This window comes from Sinocyclocheilus anshuiensis, unplaced genomic scaffold, assembly GCF_001515605.1.
Source record: "Sinocyclocheilus anshuiensis isolate Anshui unplaced genomic scaffold, SAMN03320099.WGS_v1.1 scaffold1267, whole genome shotgun sequence".
Lineage (NCBI taxonomy): Eukaryota > Metazoa > Chordata > Actinopteri > Cypriniformes > Cyprinidae > Sinocyclocheilus > Sinocyclocheilus anshuiensis.
The window spans coordinates 116,236-131,049 of record NW_015539918.1 but is presented as its reverse complement, the minus strand read 5'-3'; the positions used below and the strand labels follow the sequence as shown (position 1 = coordinate 131,049).

At 36.1% G+C, this 14,814-nt stretch overlaps 1 protein-coding gene across 2 annotated transcripts in view; it reads left to right on the top strand.

The window, feature by feature from the left end:
- The window catches only part of LOC107686507 (autism susceptibility gene 2 protein-like), a 329,490-nt gene that overhangs the window by 210,890 nt on the left and 103,786 nt on the right, over positions 1-14,814 (top strand). For both annotated transcript variants that reach the window (XM_016483547.1, XM_016483546.1), the window contains one exon: positions 3,844-3,873. In XM_016483547.1, coding sequence (XP_016339033.1) covers positions 3,844-3,873 — 30 coding nt within the window. The remainder of the gene's footprint in view (positions 1-3,843; positions 3,874-14,814) is intronic.

Here is a 14,814-nt window from a genome sequence, read left to right as displayed (position 1 = left end):
TATATATATATATAATTAATGTTTTTAGCATGTATGTGTGTGCATTTGTATATACATACATACATACGTGTGTGTATTATATATATATATATATTTAACTTAATTAAAGGTTATATCCAAAACACTATATTTAATTAAATATCCAGAGCACAATACAATGGTACAGCAAAGGAAGTTTTTTTCTGTGTATATTTTGTGGTCTTTCCATGGTAGGGTCGCAATTGTGTGCCTTTCTCACTCCAGATATGGTTTTGTTTCTCAGAATTATGTTTGCAGTCTGTTCTGAATAAATTTGCTCCGGGTCTTCCTGTTTGTCTCCTGTTGCTCTCTGCTCAGGTCTACCTTTGTCTATTCTTGCCCTCTTTTGGGTTCAGTTGGGCCTGTTTTTGCCACACAGGATGTAGGTGTGCTTAAGTCTTGTGCTTTCAAAGTGCATACATATTCACACCCACATACTTACACACACAAATGCACACAATCTTATATCTTACAGCCTAGTAGGCATTACATTCAGGGTTGAATGTTAGCCGCAATGGCCGTTATGCCGAATACAGTCAAACGCAGCTTTTGTTACTTACTAGAGCAGAGAAATGTAACAACGTGTTTGAATCTCTGACAGAGCTGTTTGCTTTGAACTGTTTGATATCCACATCGCCTAACAAGAGAATCCCACCTGAATAAGAACATGATTGACAATCGGCTAAGCCACTGTGTTTGTGCTAATGCCTTGGACCTACAGTGGATGACTTGTGACAAGTAGAGCTGAGCAATTAGTATTTGTTTAGCCAGTGCTGCAAAGGACAGAGAGTCAATGAATGGGTCCCTCTAATCCACAGCATAGTCTCACACAAATGTACATGAAACATCAATACACACAAAGGCACAACTGTGCTGAATTTCCATAGAGCGAATGCAGGCTTTTGAATTTAAGACTCTGAGAGTCTTCCTGTCCATGGCTGCAGTTTTTGTCTAATCTTTGTTTTCATGCTAGCTATAGGAAAGTGTGCGGTGAAACCCTGTGTAGGAGGTTGTACGGTTAAGCGTAGCCTCTGCATACACAAAGGTTTTAATTTAGCCACAAGAAAGCTGCTTGTGAGTCTGCTGGTTTGAGCAGGACTCGTCGTTATTAGTGGAAACTGAGAAACAGTTCAACATTTGTCTGTTCTCTTGATGGTTTTATTGTTTATAACATATGTAAAGGAGAAAATGGGCATGAACATCCGAAGACAGAGATGTTCTCTAGCCCTTTCACTGTCATCCTAGTCTTTTATTTATTTAGATAAATTTGAGACATATTTAACTTTTTTTTTATTTGGTAACACTTTACAATAAGGCCTCATTAATTAATACATTACCTATAACATAAACAATGAGAAATACATCTGTTATTTTTTAGTCTTTGTTAACATTAGTTAATAAAAATACAACTTTCCATTGTTAGTTCATGTTAGCTCAGGTCCACTGAATAATATTAACAAATGCAACTTTTGATTTTAATAATGTATTAGTAAATATTGACTAAATATTAACTAATTTTATTTTAATTAAAAATATTAGATGCTTTACAAGTAGTTTTAAATCATGTTAACTAATGCTAACAAATGGAACCTTACTGTAAAATGTTACTATTTATATATTTATTATAAATACCATGGTACCTTCTTAAGATGCGGTTAGATTTACCGTTGTGTTAGTCAATTTCACAGGTAAAATCCAGTCATTTCAAAATGAATACACATGATCACATGAGTTTTTTGTGAGGATGAAAGATTTTCACTCACAGATTTTGCATTGGGTTCTAGTTGGTCACAAACATTTGCCATGCTGATCAGCAGAAAGCTGCTTGATTTGAAAGTGACTTCTGTGTGAACTTGTGCTGTTAAGTATGTGGGTATTGAGCAGACATCAGTTTTGTCCTCTGGATACTTGTGGAAATATGTATTTTTGTACAATTGTTTGCCCTACATAACAGTACAACACATTGAACGAACCGTCCTTCCATCACCCACAGCCATGAATTAGTTCGCAACAGGTAGTTGACCAGCTAGTTGAAAAGTCTTGGAGACTTGTTCAACTATAGGCTGTACACTCGTGAATATCTTTCATTAATGAATACATGCAAACGCTGATGTAGACAAACAATTATATTCTAAGTGAAGACTTAGAAGTTTGAATGGAAATTCTCATTTTAGGAGGAGAAAAAACGAACTTCAGATCCTCATTAAGAAAACAAAAGTGAGTGGTTGTGATCAGTCCTTTAAGTGCAAATGGATTGTATTTGCTCATTTGCATATGCATAATTGCAGTCCATTTATGCCGCGAGACCCGAAATGTCCTCCACCACTCGTTCAAATGAAAGGCTAGAAGTGCAAGAGTGTGCAATAATGGCCTGGCATGAAACATTTATGGAGGAATACAGTACTCCGGCACCTGCTAAGTGTTGTTGAGGGTGTTTTGTAACATGGAGAGAGGGAGACAGTGTATCCTAATTAGATTTTTATTTTTTTTTTAGATGTTTTAAAGTTTGTACTGGTGGCCATTTTCTGTTCTCCGCTGTCCCTTGTAAATTAGTTGAAGTCCTTCATAAATCCTCTTCCAAGGCTCTTCATAAATGCCAAGTTCTGTCATGAAACTCTAGATGGTGCAGGCTGATGGGTACTTAATGCAAACTGATGATATTCACAGCGTTAAACTACTTGACACAAGCTGATTGGTTCATGTTGTATACTCAGCCAATGAGCTTGCAGCTTTACCTTTAAATGGCTGGTTGGCATTCACTACAGCAGTTTGCAGCGTGCTTTCAGACATCCTCTGAAACCCTCCACCTTCACCAGCTCCACCTGTATAGATCTGCTACGGGTTTATTATATGTGCTATTTGTGCAGCAGGAGTATGTCTTAAATACTCACAGCACTGTATCGGCATATCTGTTGGCAGTAGCAAGTTCCTGTACTTGCTATGCAGCAGCAGCAATAATCTACAACAACAGCAATAACCAACAGCAGCACCAATTCAGCAGCGTAGCAGATCTGTTCCGCCAAGTCCAAATACATTCATATCCAAGAATTAGGTGTAAAACCATCTGGAACCCTTTAGTCTCCAGTTCTACCATTTTCCAGAACTGCAACCTACCTGGAGTCTCCAGAAGTACAAGGTGTCAGTCAGGTTCGCAGGGACTAAAAAATGCTTAATAAGAATAACATGCTGAAGTGTTGTGAAATACATGAAGACTGATTTTTATAGGCTTTTATAGACAGATAGGTTGAGAGTGACTATTGGACCAGCACCACATCCTCTTGTATCACTCTTTCAAGAATTTATCTTCAGGAATCTGGCAGTAAGTTTTGAGAGCTAATTTTCGAGATGGACTAAAAATTACCTTCCAAAATTCACTGCCGGATTCCTAAAGATAAATTAGTATTAATACCTATAGTATTGATTGGTCAAAATTTTTTATTTCGGTTAACGGTTAAACGGTCAATATGAGTATCCCTAGTCTCAGGACCAGCGGGCTGTCAGGTAGCTTTCTTATATTTTTTCCCCAAGTAATTTGCCAGCATCTCGTCCATATACGAATAATTTCCCCATCTATTATCATTCATTGAGCTGCTCCTGAAAACCGATGGAAAAGTTGGATTTTATGGTGTCTCACTTTTGAACCATGGCAGCCTCTTTCAAATGTATCACTTTATACCCTTCATCGCCTCCATTTTTGTTGAAAGGTGTCACCGAAAGAACGGAAAAAAAAGAGGAGCCGTAAAAATCATACCTGAACCGATAATGAGGTCGAAGGATGAATTAATAATTCTCTCATATCTTTTTCTTCTCACTATCTCCTTACAGTGTGACAGCGAGAGTGACATCGATGACAAGGTAAGACTTCTTTTCATGAGTGTTTGTGTGTGCGGGTCTGTTTACCTAAGATTTTAGAGTGATTTTGGAGTTGATAGTATGAAAGCCTGTCGCCTGTCTGCATGCGTGTTTGTGTATGTGTGTAGATGACAGAAAATGGCTGCCAGTCTTGTGATTGTTGTTTATTTGCATATTACAGGGATACAAAAGCAAACGTAGTGCGATAGAGAGAAAGTACACTTATTTCAGAAGTGTTTTAAGCTTTCTGTGAGGTGTCATTGTGATTGGCGTGTCAGTTCAACTACTTTGAAGTTGTTTGAACTTGACTTGATGTTTGTGCTAGTTAATTCTAGGCAGGAAGTACTATTGTGAACTTCACTTAAATGTGAAAAAAATGTGTCTTTCATCAGCTAAAGTAACTGTAATTCTTATTTTTATTAGCATTAGTGTAGTATTTTATTAGCATTTTCCATGTTTCCCTTGTCTTGTTTCTTGAAAGATGCATTTTTTAACCTTCTAACAACTAGCCTATTATAGAGATGTAATGCGAGGCTAGTTGCAGAATCATTGATTTAACCAGTTAGAAATTAACTACCAGGTATATATAATTTGTATGACAGTTTTAAAATGTTGTCTCTGCTTTATAATTTGATTTGTTATCTTGAAAGTGGATGTTAAATGGCAGAATTGGTCTTATCTGAATTTGCAGGTTCTCTTGTTTAATATGATATATGTAACATCCACACATGCTTTTCACAGGCTACTCATAAGGTGTCATATTTGCATATTATTTGCAAAATAAACAACAGCTACAGCCATATAGTCGTGGATAGATAGGCCTCAGATTATACCATTATGTCTAATTTGTTATTCATATATGCTCTGGTCATGAATGCTTTTGAGATTTGGTTAGCGGTTTGTAGGTTGCCAGATCTTTTCCGATGGAATGTTTTTCCCGGCACCTTTAGTGCTTGTTTATCTTTTAATATTGATAACCCTAATATGTCTGTCACCCATATAAACAGCATGTAGCTCCAGTGGAAGTGTAACATGTGTTAATTCCCCTGCAGTTAAGCAATTACTCCCTGCTAAATGAATGTGATAGCATAACTAATCTCCTGTAAGCCAAGCTCCCAGTTCAGTGGAAAACGTCTCCGGCGCACTCTATAAATAATACATTGATAGCGAGCAGCAATTTGCATTAACCGCAGCTCACGCTAGTCAATAGGCTTTTATCTCTCTCCTCATTGAGGCAGATGGTAAGAGAAAAACTCTTTGGATTTGACACGATGAAGAGAGGGACTTTTAGAGGCTGCTATTCTTTTAACACTAGTAGGCTTCAAAGAAAAGTGAAATGGGGTATTCCACACTTATTTTAGGGCCCTTTACTGACCTTGTTTCTCTGTGGGTCGTTCTCTCAATCAGCTTGCGTTCCTAAAATTCTAGATGATGATATTGTGGATGTATTTTGTTGGTCACAAGTTTTGTGTTTGTTTATGTTCTAGGCATTCAATCCGATCTTAACAGATCTAGGGCAAAGAAAGTAGATGGCAAATAGGCTTTTGTGGCATGCAGTTGGAGCCAAGTTTCAAATTACATTTAAAATACACTAAAAATGTATTTCAAAAATATATTTTGTTAAAACCGAAAGCAGCTATTTTATTTTAAAATTGCAATGACTTTTCACAATATTTAATTTATATTTTTCATCAAATAAATGCAGCCTTACTAAGCATAAGAGACTATTGATTTTTAGTAGAACTTACTCTCTGTAACTGATTTCAAGTCAGTTTTTGGTTTGGTTACAATTAAAAATTAAGATGAAGAGTACTAGTCCTAGATGGATATAAATGTAACACATGAAGGGCAATTCTGCCCATGTTAAATGCAGACGCAGACTTTTTTGTGTATCAGTGAGAACATGTGGAAGCAATTGCAGCTCTCGGAGTCAGAGAGAGTTTGTGTTCCTTCGGAAGAATAGGATCCCAGGTTGGGATTTCTTGTCTCTTCTTCTGGAGATAATAGTTGTAGGTGAGAGCTAGTTGGAAGGCACTGAGAAAATGAGCCATGGTTTGTGTCCAGGTGCGCAGGTGAACACCTCATAGGTGTTTTTCTATGCACTTATCCGTCTTAAACAGCAAGTGTAAGCAAGATAACATGTTTACCTCTTCAAAAATCAGAATTGCTTTGCATAAAGAAAAGAATAAACACTGTTATTTGTAATTATGTACATTTAAATCAAATCTAAAGCATTAATCTTTCCCTCCTGTTGAATAGTAACAGGTGTCTTCCCTTAAACAATAACTCCTTTGAACAGTTGCAGGAAGAACGGGAACATCCTCTCTCGTGGCGTTTTTATACATTACTACATTATAAAACAGCACGCAGGTGCACTGGAGGGGCGTAATCAGTTGGGCTGATTTGAATAAAATTGCTTCATGTGTAGATTGGGTCCACTTATTAACAAAGACATCACGACTTGTTCAAAGAAAACAGCTCACGCGGTGTATGACAGATGATACCACCTGAGGGTTAGAGCCATCCCTGAAATTACATACACAGTTGTGGCCAAAAGTTTTGGAACTAGCTGGAGATAGTTGATGCATTTTATATTTGCATTCATATAGAGTATTGGATGGTTTTTGTTTGGATTGTTCTGCCTTTTTTGGAACAATTTTTTCCTCTTCTGAAATGGCTGAAAGCTGGTTTTGTGTGTTTCCAACGGAAATGATTTCCTTTAAAGGTTTCTGTAAAGAAAGATTGAACATTGATAAAGACCACAACTGATGTGGTTCAACTCTTTATCTGGATTCATTTTTGTGCACCAGTATTTCTCAATATTTTTAACAGACTTCTAGCATGTATTAGTATTACTATAGTGTTTTAACCCTCTGGGGTCAGTGAACGCGCCAGTGTTATGGATCAACTGTTGTGTTGATGTGCGCGTGCTCATGAGCTATTTTACTTCACTTTCCAGCAGATTCGTCAGATGCGTACTACAAAGCTGCAAAGAAAATACACTTGGTACATTCTTAATGTTCTTAAAAAATGTTGATACAACTACACTGTGATATTTCCTTCATATCTTTTTCTAATGTATTCAACGCAGCTTAAGTGCGTTTAACATGATGGTAACAGTGTTCACAAACCACACCCATGTTATCTTGAGACGTTCACTTCAATAGAAAATGACAATTACACTTTAAACGTATGTTGTTGTACTCTATCATAGGGAGAAATGTCAGTAGTACACGCAAGAGGTATATTTTATTTATTTTTTATTTTTTTTTATTTTTTTTAGATTTAACCGCAAGATTTAAGTTCTACATTTAAATGAACATAAATTGGTAGTGTTAAAGTTCAGTGTGTGGTTCATTTTCTGCTCCTAGATTTAGTTGTTTTTCTTCGTTTTAAATAAACCAATAAAATAGCAAATGAATTTGACAGCCAGTGTTCACCATGCTTTTTCATTGTAAGCAACATAGCCTACCATGTGCCAGCTGTGTAAGGGAGGTTACAATTTTTAAAAATAAATGTGCAGAAGATCTGACTCCATTTTACACCTCAGTGGATTTTTGCACAACATTTTGCACAATTGTTTTGAACCAAATGATCTGCAAATGTATCAAATAATGTTTGTACAGCTGTTTCTACAGCTGCATTTAAAAAAAATACATAGTCTTGGGTAATGAACAGTTTGGAGTCTATATACCTGACAACAATGCACTGACATGCAAATATCTGATAGAAGAGTACTCTAACTTTACATTTAGAAACATGCTCAATTAGAGATAAACACCATTTTCACATTTTTCATTTAATACTTTTGTTTTTGCATACTGGGGCTGGTTGAAAACTCATTTATTACAAAAATGAAGTTTCCACGGTTACAGGCTTCTTGAAATTGACAAAAGTATGCAAAAACAAAAGCATTAAATAAACAAAAGAAAACTCTTTGCCTGCATGCAGGACAACAGTATCTTCCAGATGTGGAAGGTCTGTCTACACAGTCCCAGTGGTACTATTTTCTACAGTCCATACGTTAAATCTAAAGAGGTAAGCAGATAAAAAAAAAGTTACATAATGCCATGATACAAGAGAACAGCTACTACAGCTTTCTCAGTGTATGCTTTTCTCACCCATTGGTCAGGTTCGCTTTTGCATATATTCTTCTCTCCACAAGAACGGCAGAGGTCTGAAAAGTCATCTTTTGACAACGTGGATACATATTGGTCATGAGTATGTGATCAAATGCTCAGTTATGAATAAAATGCTTGAAAAGTGGTTCACAAGCCAGTGAAACTGTATTAAGAGGCTGTTATGCTTACCAGTTTCTCTTAAAAAGTGTGATGGTAATATTTTTCCGCATCTACACAACCCCTCCTCCATCAGCTGGAAAATTTTTATGTTCCAAATCCTGACACAAAATGTTTGGTGGCATGCTATCATCAGGCTACAAGTATCTGAATGGCACATTGTTTGCTCCCTCAACCATAGAAAGTAGTTAATTGTTTTGGTGATTAAAATCCATTAAAAAAACAAAAAGGTTCCAGACATGCTAAGTCTATTTACAGTACATTAAATAACAATTACACTCGCATCATATGACCCCTTTAAAGTGTTTGACACAGAACGCTTGTGTTCTTAATGTTTTTAAGATATTGAAAAAAGCACAAATGTCAGGGTATGTCAAGACTTCTCCAGGGCCCCAAAACCCCCTCAGACCCCAAAGGTTTAAAGTCAACATTTGCCTAATGCATGTTTCTTATTGTGAAGGAACAATGCATGTTATTCCTGTATATAGTCAACTTTAATCAGATAAGTTGCTCTTTCTAGAACATGACTTTACTTTGCACTAATGTCATTTAGAATATGTGGACTATTGGATGTTTACCAATAGCCAAATAGCTATTTAGACATTGTTTTAGAAAATTTAGTCTGACTCCATTCTGGTATGTAATATCGACTTTTCATGGTCCAGTTAGTTCCAGATGCCCTTTATTTTTTTCTCATTGAATGTCTTGTTTTACATTGCACAAGTTAAACTGGTTAAGAACAGAAGTTCATGTTGACTTCAAGTCAAGTACATTCTCAGGAATGTGGTGAAATGGGAATTTGATTCTAATGGTTTGGATTGGATTTGTTTGATTCATCGCTCACAATATTTTGTTTAGATACTGCTATTTACTATGTTTTTGTTTGGTAATGTCATGTGCACTACCGTTAAAAAATTAGGTACGATTTTGAAAGAAATTAATACTTTTACTTAGAAAGGATGCATTAAACTAATAAAAAATATCAGTAAAGACATTTATAATGTTACAAAAGATTTCCAGTAACACTTTACAATAAGGTTCATTAGTGAACTAAGAATGAACGATACTTCTACAGCATGTATTAATCTTAGTTAATGTTAATTTCAATATTATTTACTTATGCATTATTAAAATCAAAAGTTGTGCTTGTTGACATTAGTTAATGCACTGTGAATTAACATGAACTAACAATGAACGAATGTATTTTCATTAATATTAACAAAGATTAATTCATATTGTAATGCATGTATTGTTCATTGTTTGTTCATGTTAGTTAATAAATTAACTAACATGAATTAATTGAAACTTATCGTAAAGTGTTACCAGATTTCCATTATTAATAAATGCTGTTCTTTTGACCTTTCTATTCATTAATGAATCGTGCAAAAATTGTACTACAATTTACACAAAAATATTAAGCTGCACAACTGTTTTGAACATTGACAACGTTTCTTGAGCACCAATTCAGCATATTAGAATGATTTCTGAAGTATCATGTGAGACTGAAGACTGGAGTAATGCCTGCTGAAAATTCAGCTTTGCCATAACAGGAATATATTACATTTTACAAATATTTTGAAATATAATGCAGTTATTTTAAATTATTTTAATATTTCACAATTTTATTGTTTTACTGTATTTTTTATTAAATAAATGGAGCCTTGGTGAGCGTGAGAGACTTCTTTCAGTAAAAAAAAAATAAAAAATCATAACCCTTTGAACGATTGTTTTACACATCGCATTGGTTATGAATCAAATGCTTCTGGTTCAAATTAATGATTAAAAAGAAGCAACTTAAAAAGAAGTTTAGTTTACCAGTTAGATATTATATACAAAAAAAGATACATAGATTGTGGGTCGAAAAGGCATATATGAATCTGGATCGGCACTGGAATCAAAACATGATCCATTTAGTCCGGTTGTTGCATTGTCACAGATTTCCACAGTTGCATGACTCAGGGACAGAGCTGTCAGGTATAATTCTATCTCACCTGACAGGTGAACACTGAAAACTGTCTGTTTTGTTGGGCAGCTTAAAGAGATTTCGGTTATTTCATTCCTCTTGTATATCTGTCTGTTACATCAGTGTGACAGCATGTCACATGACACACCCAGCCGTTTCAGCCACTTCAGGTAAACACGTTCATTTTCCCCTTTAACTGAAGGGCTTTATAGCTGACGAGCAAAGGCTGTCTTTATTGACACCCAAACCCTTCTCCTTCTCTCAATTCAGGCTATTTGTCCTGTCAAATATCATGTTGTTCAGTATGACACTGGAAGCATTAGCACCACATGCTTAGATTTTATCTTTGTGTTGGCCCCAATTTGATGGGCCAGAGCTTTTTAAAAACCCACCCATTTTTATTAACTCAATTACCCATACAGTCTTACATGGAAACGTCATGCCAGCATGCTTTTGGATGTTATGCTTTTCCAGTACATCAAGCTGCTTTATTTCAGATTAAGCATGGGATTTCTAATGTTATGACCCCTGTAATCTAATCTGTAAATAATACTACAGTACAAATGACAATAGTTTGACTGCTGTTTACTTAACACGCTCACATGTAGCATGCTAACATATGTAACACAACTCATACATTAGCAAAAAAGCTAACTGACATACTGTAGCTAAGAAGTTCTAGATTAAGTTGTATCATGTATGTCAACATGCTTTTTGCTAATGTGTGAGTTGTGTTGCTAACATTTAGCATGCTAAATTTGAAAGTGTTGCGTAAACAACAGTTAAACTATTATCATTTATACTGTAGTATTATTTTTTAGGTGCTTTTGTATTCCTTTAAACGTGTCAACTTCCAGTTTTTTTATGGAATTGAGGCTTTTAGAACACAAACAGATACTGGGAGATGTTTTGGTGGTGTATAGGTAGACATTATCAATATCAGTATCTTTGCAGCTCTCTTTATGGTTTGTTTCTCATCTGAGGGCCATTGATTGACATATTAATTTCTTCAGACCTTATCTCATTTTGATGAAACTGAATGTCATAATATACACCCTTTAATGAAGCCGTACCTACAGTCATTTAGCATCCACCTCACTGATGAGTAAACCTCACGGAACCTGACCTCTTCGTATTTCACTGCAAAATCAGCAAAAATACAAGTTATACTATATATATATACAGTATATATATTATTTAAAGAAACTGAAGCCTATTTGTAGAGTAGATTTATTATTATTGGCATTATTTTATGACAATTAAACACCCCAACCCACCAATTTCTATTATAGTAATGCAAAAAACAAACGAACAAAACAATTATAATATGTAATTTAATTTACAAAGTATTAAATGCTGGTAATTTTGTGATTGTATGCTGATTTAGATACATAAATAAATGTAATTAAGTCACTTTATTAAAGATTTATCTACTCTTAAAAATTACAGAATTACTGTATAATAATGTGAATTTAGGGAGAAATTCTGCTTAATGAACATATTATCACCATGCAAAAACTTTGAAATGTCTTCTGTGTGTAAAATAGATGCATTAAATGTATTTATTTATTTATTAAATGATCCAGACATATTTTTGTGAGATTCATCCATATACGCCCCACATGCTTCAGACTAGTCTGCACTACTGTATATCTGTGCACCTCTGCCTCCCTCTCTACAGTCTTTCTCCTTGACAAATTGCTTCTGTGCAAACTTCTTCTTTTTTTAGCAGTGTTTTCCTCCTTTGCTCGTCTCCGCATCATTTTGACGATCTGAGGGAACTAATGATCTGTAATGTACCCTCTACCCCTAGACCCTTCTTAGCTTTCTTTTCTATCTCTCCTCTCGTCCTCCTTTTCTCATATTCAGTCATAAACAGGCCACCCACAGGCTTGCTGACAGGCCTCTAATAGTTTTTTTATGGAGGTGAAGATGGAGCAGCTTAATGTTTCGACACAAGCAATCATCACTCCTCATCTCTTTAATGAAATTATATTAAGTGCACCTTGGGAAGGGCTGAGGAGAGGGAGGCCGAATGCCGGTTAGGACGCTAGCTTTCATTTAAAACCAATTTGCCTGCAATATTCCGCCATCAGCCTGGGATTCAGCATGCAGTCGGAACGGAGGGTGAATGAGATCACACTGGCACAGACGGGTTTAATTCTCTTCCCCGCAGGCGGCGTGAAATTATAACTGACACATTCGACACACACTTTAATATGGAGATGCCATTTTTCTTCTGTCCAGCATGGCTTTCATTCTCTATCTTCTCTAGCTTTCTTCACCTCACATCTTTCCCTCGCTTGTCTACAATTTCTCTCGCTCTGTTTTTCTTACTCTCTTTCTCTTTCTTTCTCTCAATGGCATCATAATGTTACCTCTCTCCGAACCTCTAAAGCATGGAAGCGTTTTTCTTTCAAATTTATTTATATTATGACTGTTTCCAATGTTCTCTTCTTCGATTTGAGAGAATGTATTTTCTTTGAATGTAAGGAGTTACATCTGGTCCATGTTTTCCTCGCTATTTTGCGGTACTACTTATACACAGCATGAGGACGGAAGCAGAGATCTGACCCAATGTGGAATTTGAAGATGTTTCTCATTGATCTTGTGTTTCTATTGAAATGGATGGTGACTGAAGACCTTTTAGCAAATTGTTAACCATTTAAAAAAAAGATTGCATGCATTGCATTTACTTTGACATGAAAACGGGAACATTTAATGCTTAGAGGAGTAGTTCACTCAAAAATTAAATGACATCAGCTTCATGTCGTTTCAAACTCTTCCATCCTTCCATTGAATACAAATGGAGATTTTTACAGCATGTAAAAAAGCATACGTAGTGATCTTTTCCATACAATGGAAACAAGCCATATCCAGGGGCTGTTAAGCACCAAAAACACTTCTTAATAGTATCATAACATTTGTGAAGTGCACTATATTACAAGCCGTGTGATAGCTATTCATGAGCAGGCTGAAATTTAAGTTGTTATTGACATGTAATATTCACATTCAAAAGCTCACAAATCTAATTTGTGTTTGTGTACAATCAAAACATGCCATCTTTAAATGCAATGCAGAAGGTTTGACGTCACTGATGCCATACATAATTGGTTTTTGCTGAATTGAAATGAAACCTTTTGATCTGTTCCTCACATATTGGTATTGTATGACTTCAGATGACTTGAAATATAACACACAAGCTATATGGCCAACTTTTGTGGTTTCTGAACAGTGTTTTTGGAGTTTAACATCTGTGGTCACTATGAATTGTTTGGAATAGAGCTAGGCAAACAGTCTTCAAATTTCTCCTTGTGTGTTCCATGGAAAAAGTAGCAGCATACAGGTTTGGAACAGCATGAAAGTGAGTGAATAATTACTGAATGTTTAACTGCGTTCATGTTTTTGACTCGACTATGAAAGAGTAATATGTCCTGTACGGCTTGACGCCAACGTCATTAAAGCATCACCGTTGAAATGATGTTTCCACAAATACACATCGTAGATGGCTGGCAAGGACTCATTCACTTTGACATACACTTGTGAAATAGTGCTTATTATATAGTCTGTTTATTCTGGCATTGGGGAGAAGTTGAGTGAGGCCAAACATAATCACGGTGTGAATTATTGCTGGAGTGGGACGGGTGTTCAAGGTATTGTCTGAAAAGAGAATTAGTTAGTGGCGATTATGAACAGTCTGTGGATGAGTGTGTTTAGTGTGTTTTCGTTTATGGTGCGATTGCTAGTTCTGAACCCAATTCAGTTCTATCCATCTGAAACCTTCTCGACTACATTTCTAAGCAGACTGCAATTCGCAGGTACATAATCAAATTCAGAAAGCCACGTTCAGACCAACCAAATAAACCGAACTCTAACATCAGGCAGAATAGTAAGCAGTGCTAGTGCAATGGTTTCTGGGACACTTGGTTTCTGTTACTGTGGTTTTCTGGCCTAATTCTAGGTGTCTGTTTTCCTTTTTTGAACAAAACTGTGGATCAATGTCAGGTGTTTCCCACAATCTGAGCATGTTAATGTGTGCTTTTAAAGGTGGATTTTCGTGGCAATCTACCCAGTGCTTTTGCTAGGAACAGTGTGAATAACAAGCCAAACCCTATAAAAAATTTTCCACATCAGTAATAAAACTAAAATTGAGTCCATATATTGGATGCAGATGTTGTCTGCTGAGAAAACATTTGGTGCATATGTTTGTGTGCGCATGTGTCAGACTGAAGTATTTCTGACCGTGCATAAACATGATGCTTAAGTGCCTCTTATTCAATAAACATTGGCGGACGTTAACTACTCGCAGCTTGTTGCCAGTGCTTTGTGATTCCAACTGGAGCTTGAAAACCAAGATTTGTCCCAGCCAGGGCTTGTCTGGAGAAGTTTTACATGAGCTGAGGTTTCACTTCTCTTCCAAGAAAATGACACAGACAATCAGGCAACTCGTAGAAGGGCTCGCTGCGACTATTAGCCCATGTCATTGATTGTAATGCACCCCATGAGAGATGAGCCTTTCTATGGAAAGTATCAAAGAGTCTCGTAGATATTTCAATTCAATGTAGAGCCCTGTGCAGCTTGTGAAATGTTTCTTTATGGTCTTGACAAGGGGTGCTTATCTGCTCTGATAAAAAAGTAAGGATAGATAGATAGATAGATAGATAGATAGATAGATAGATAGAT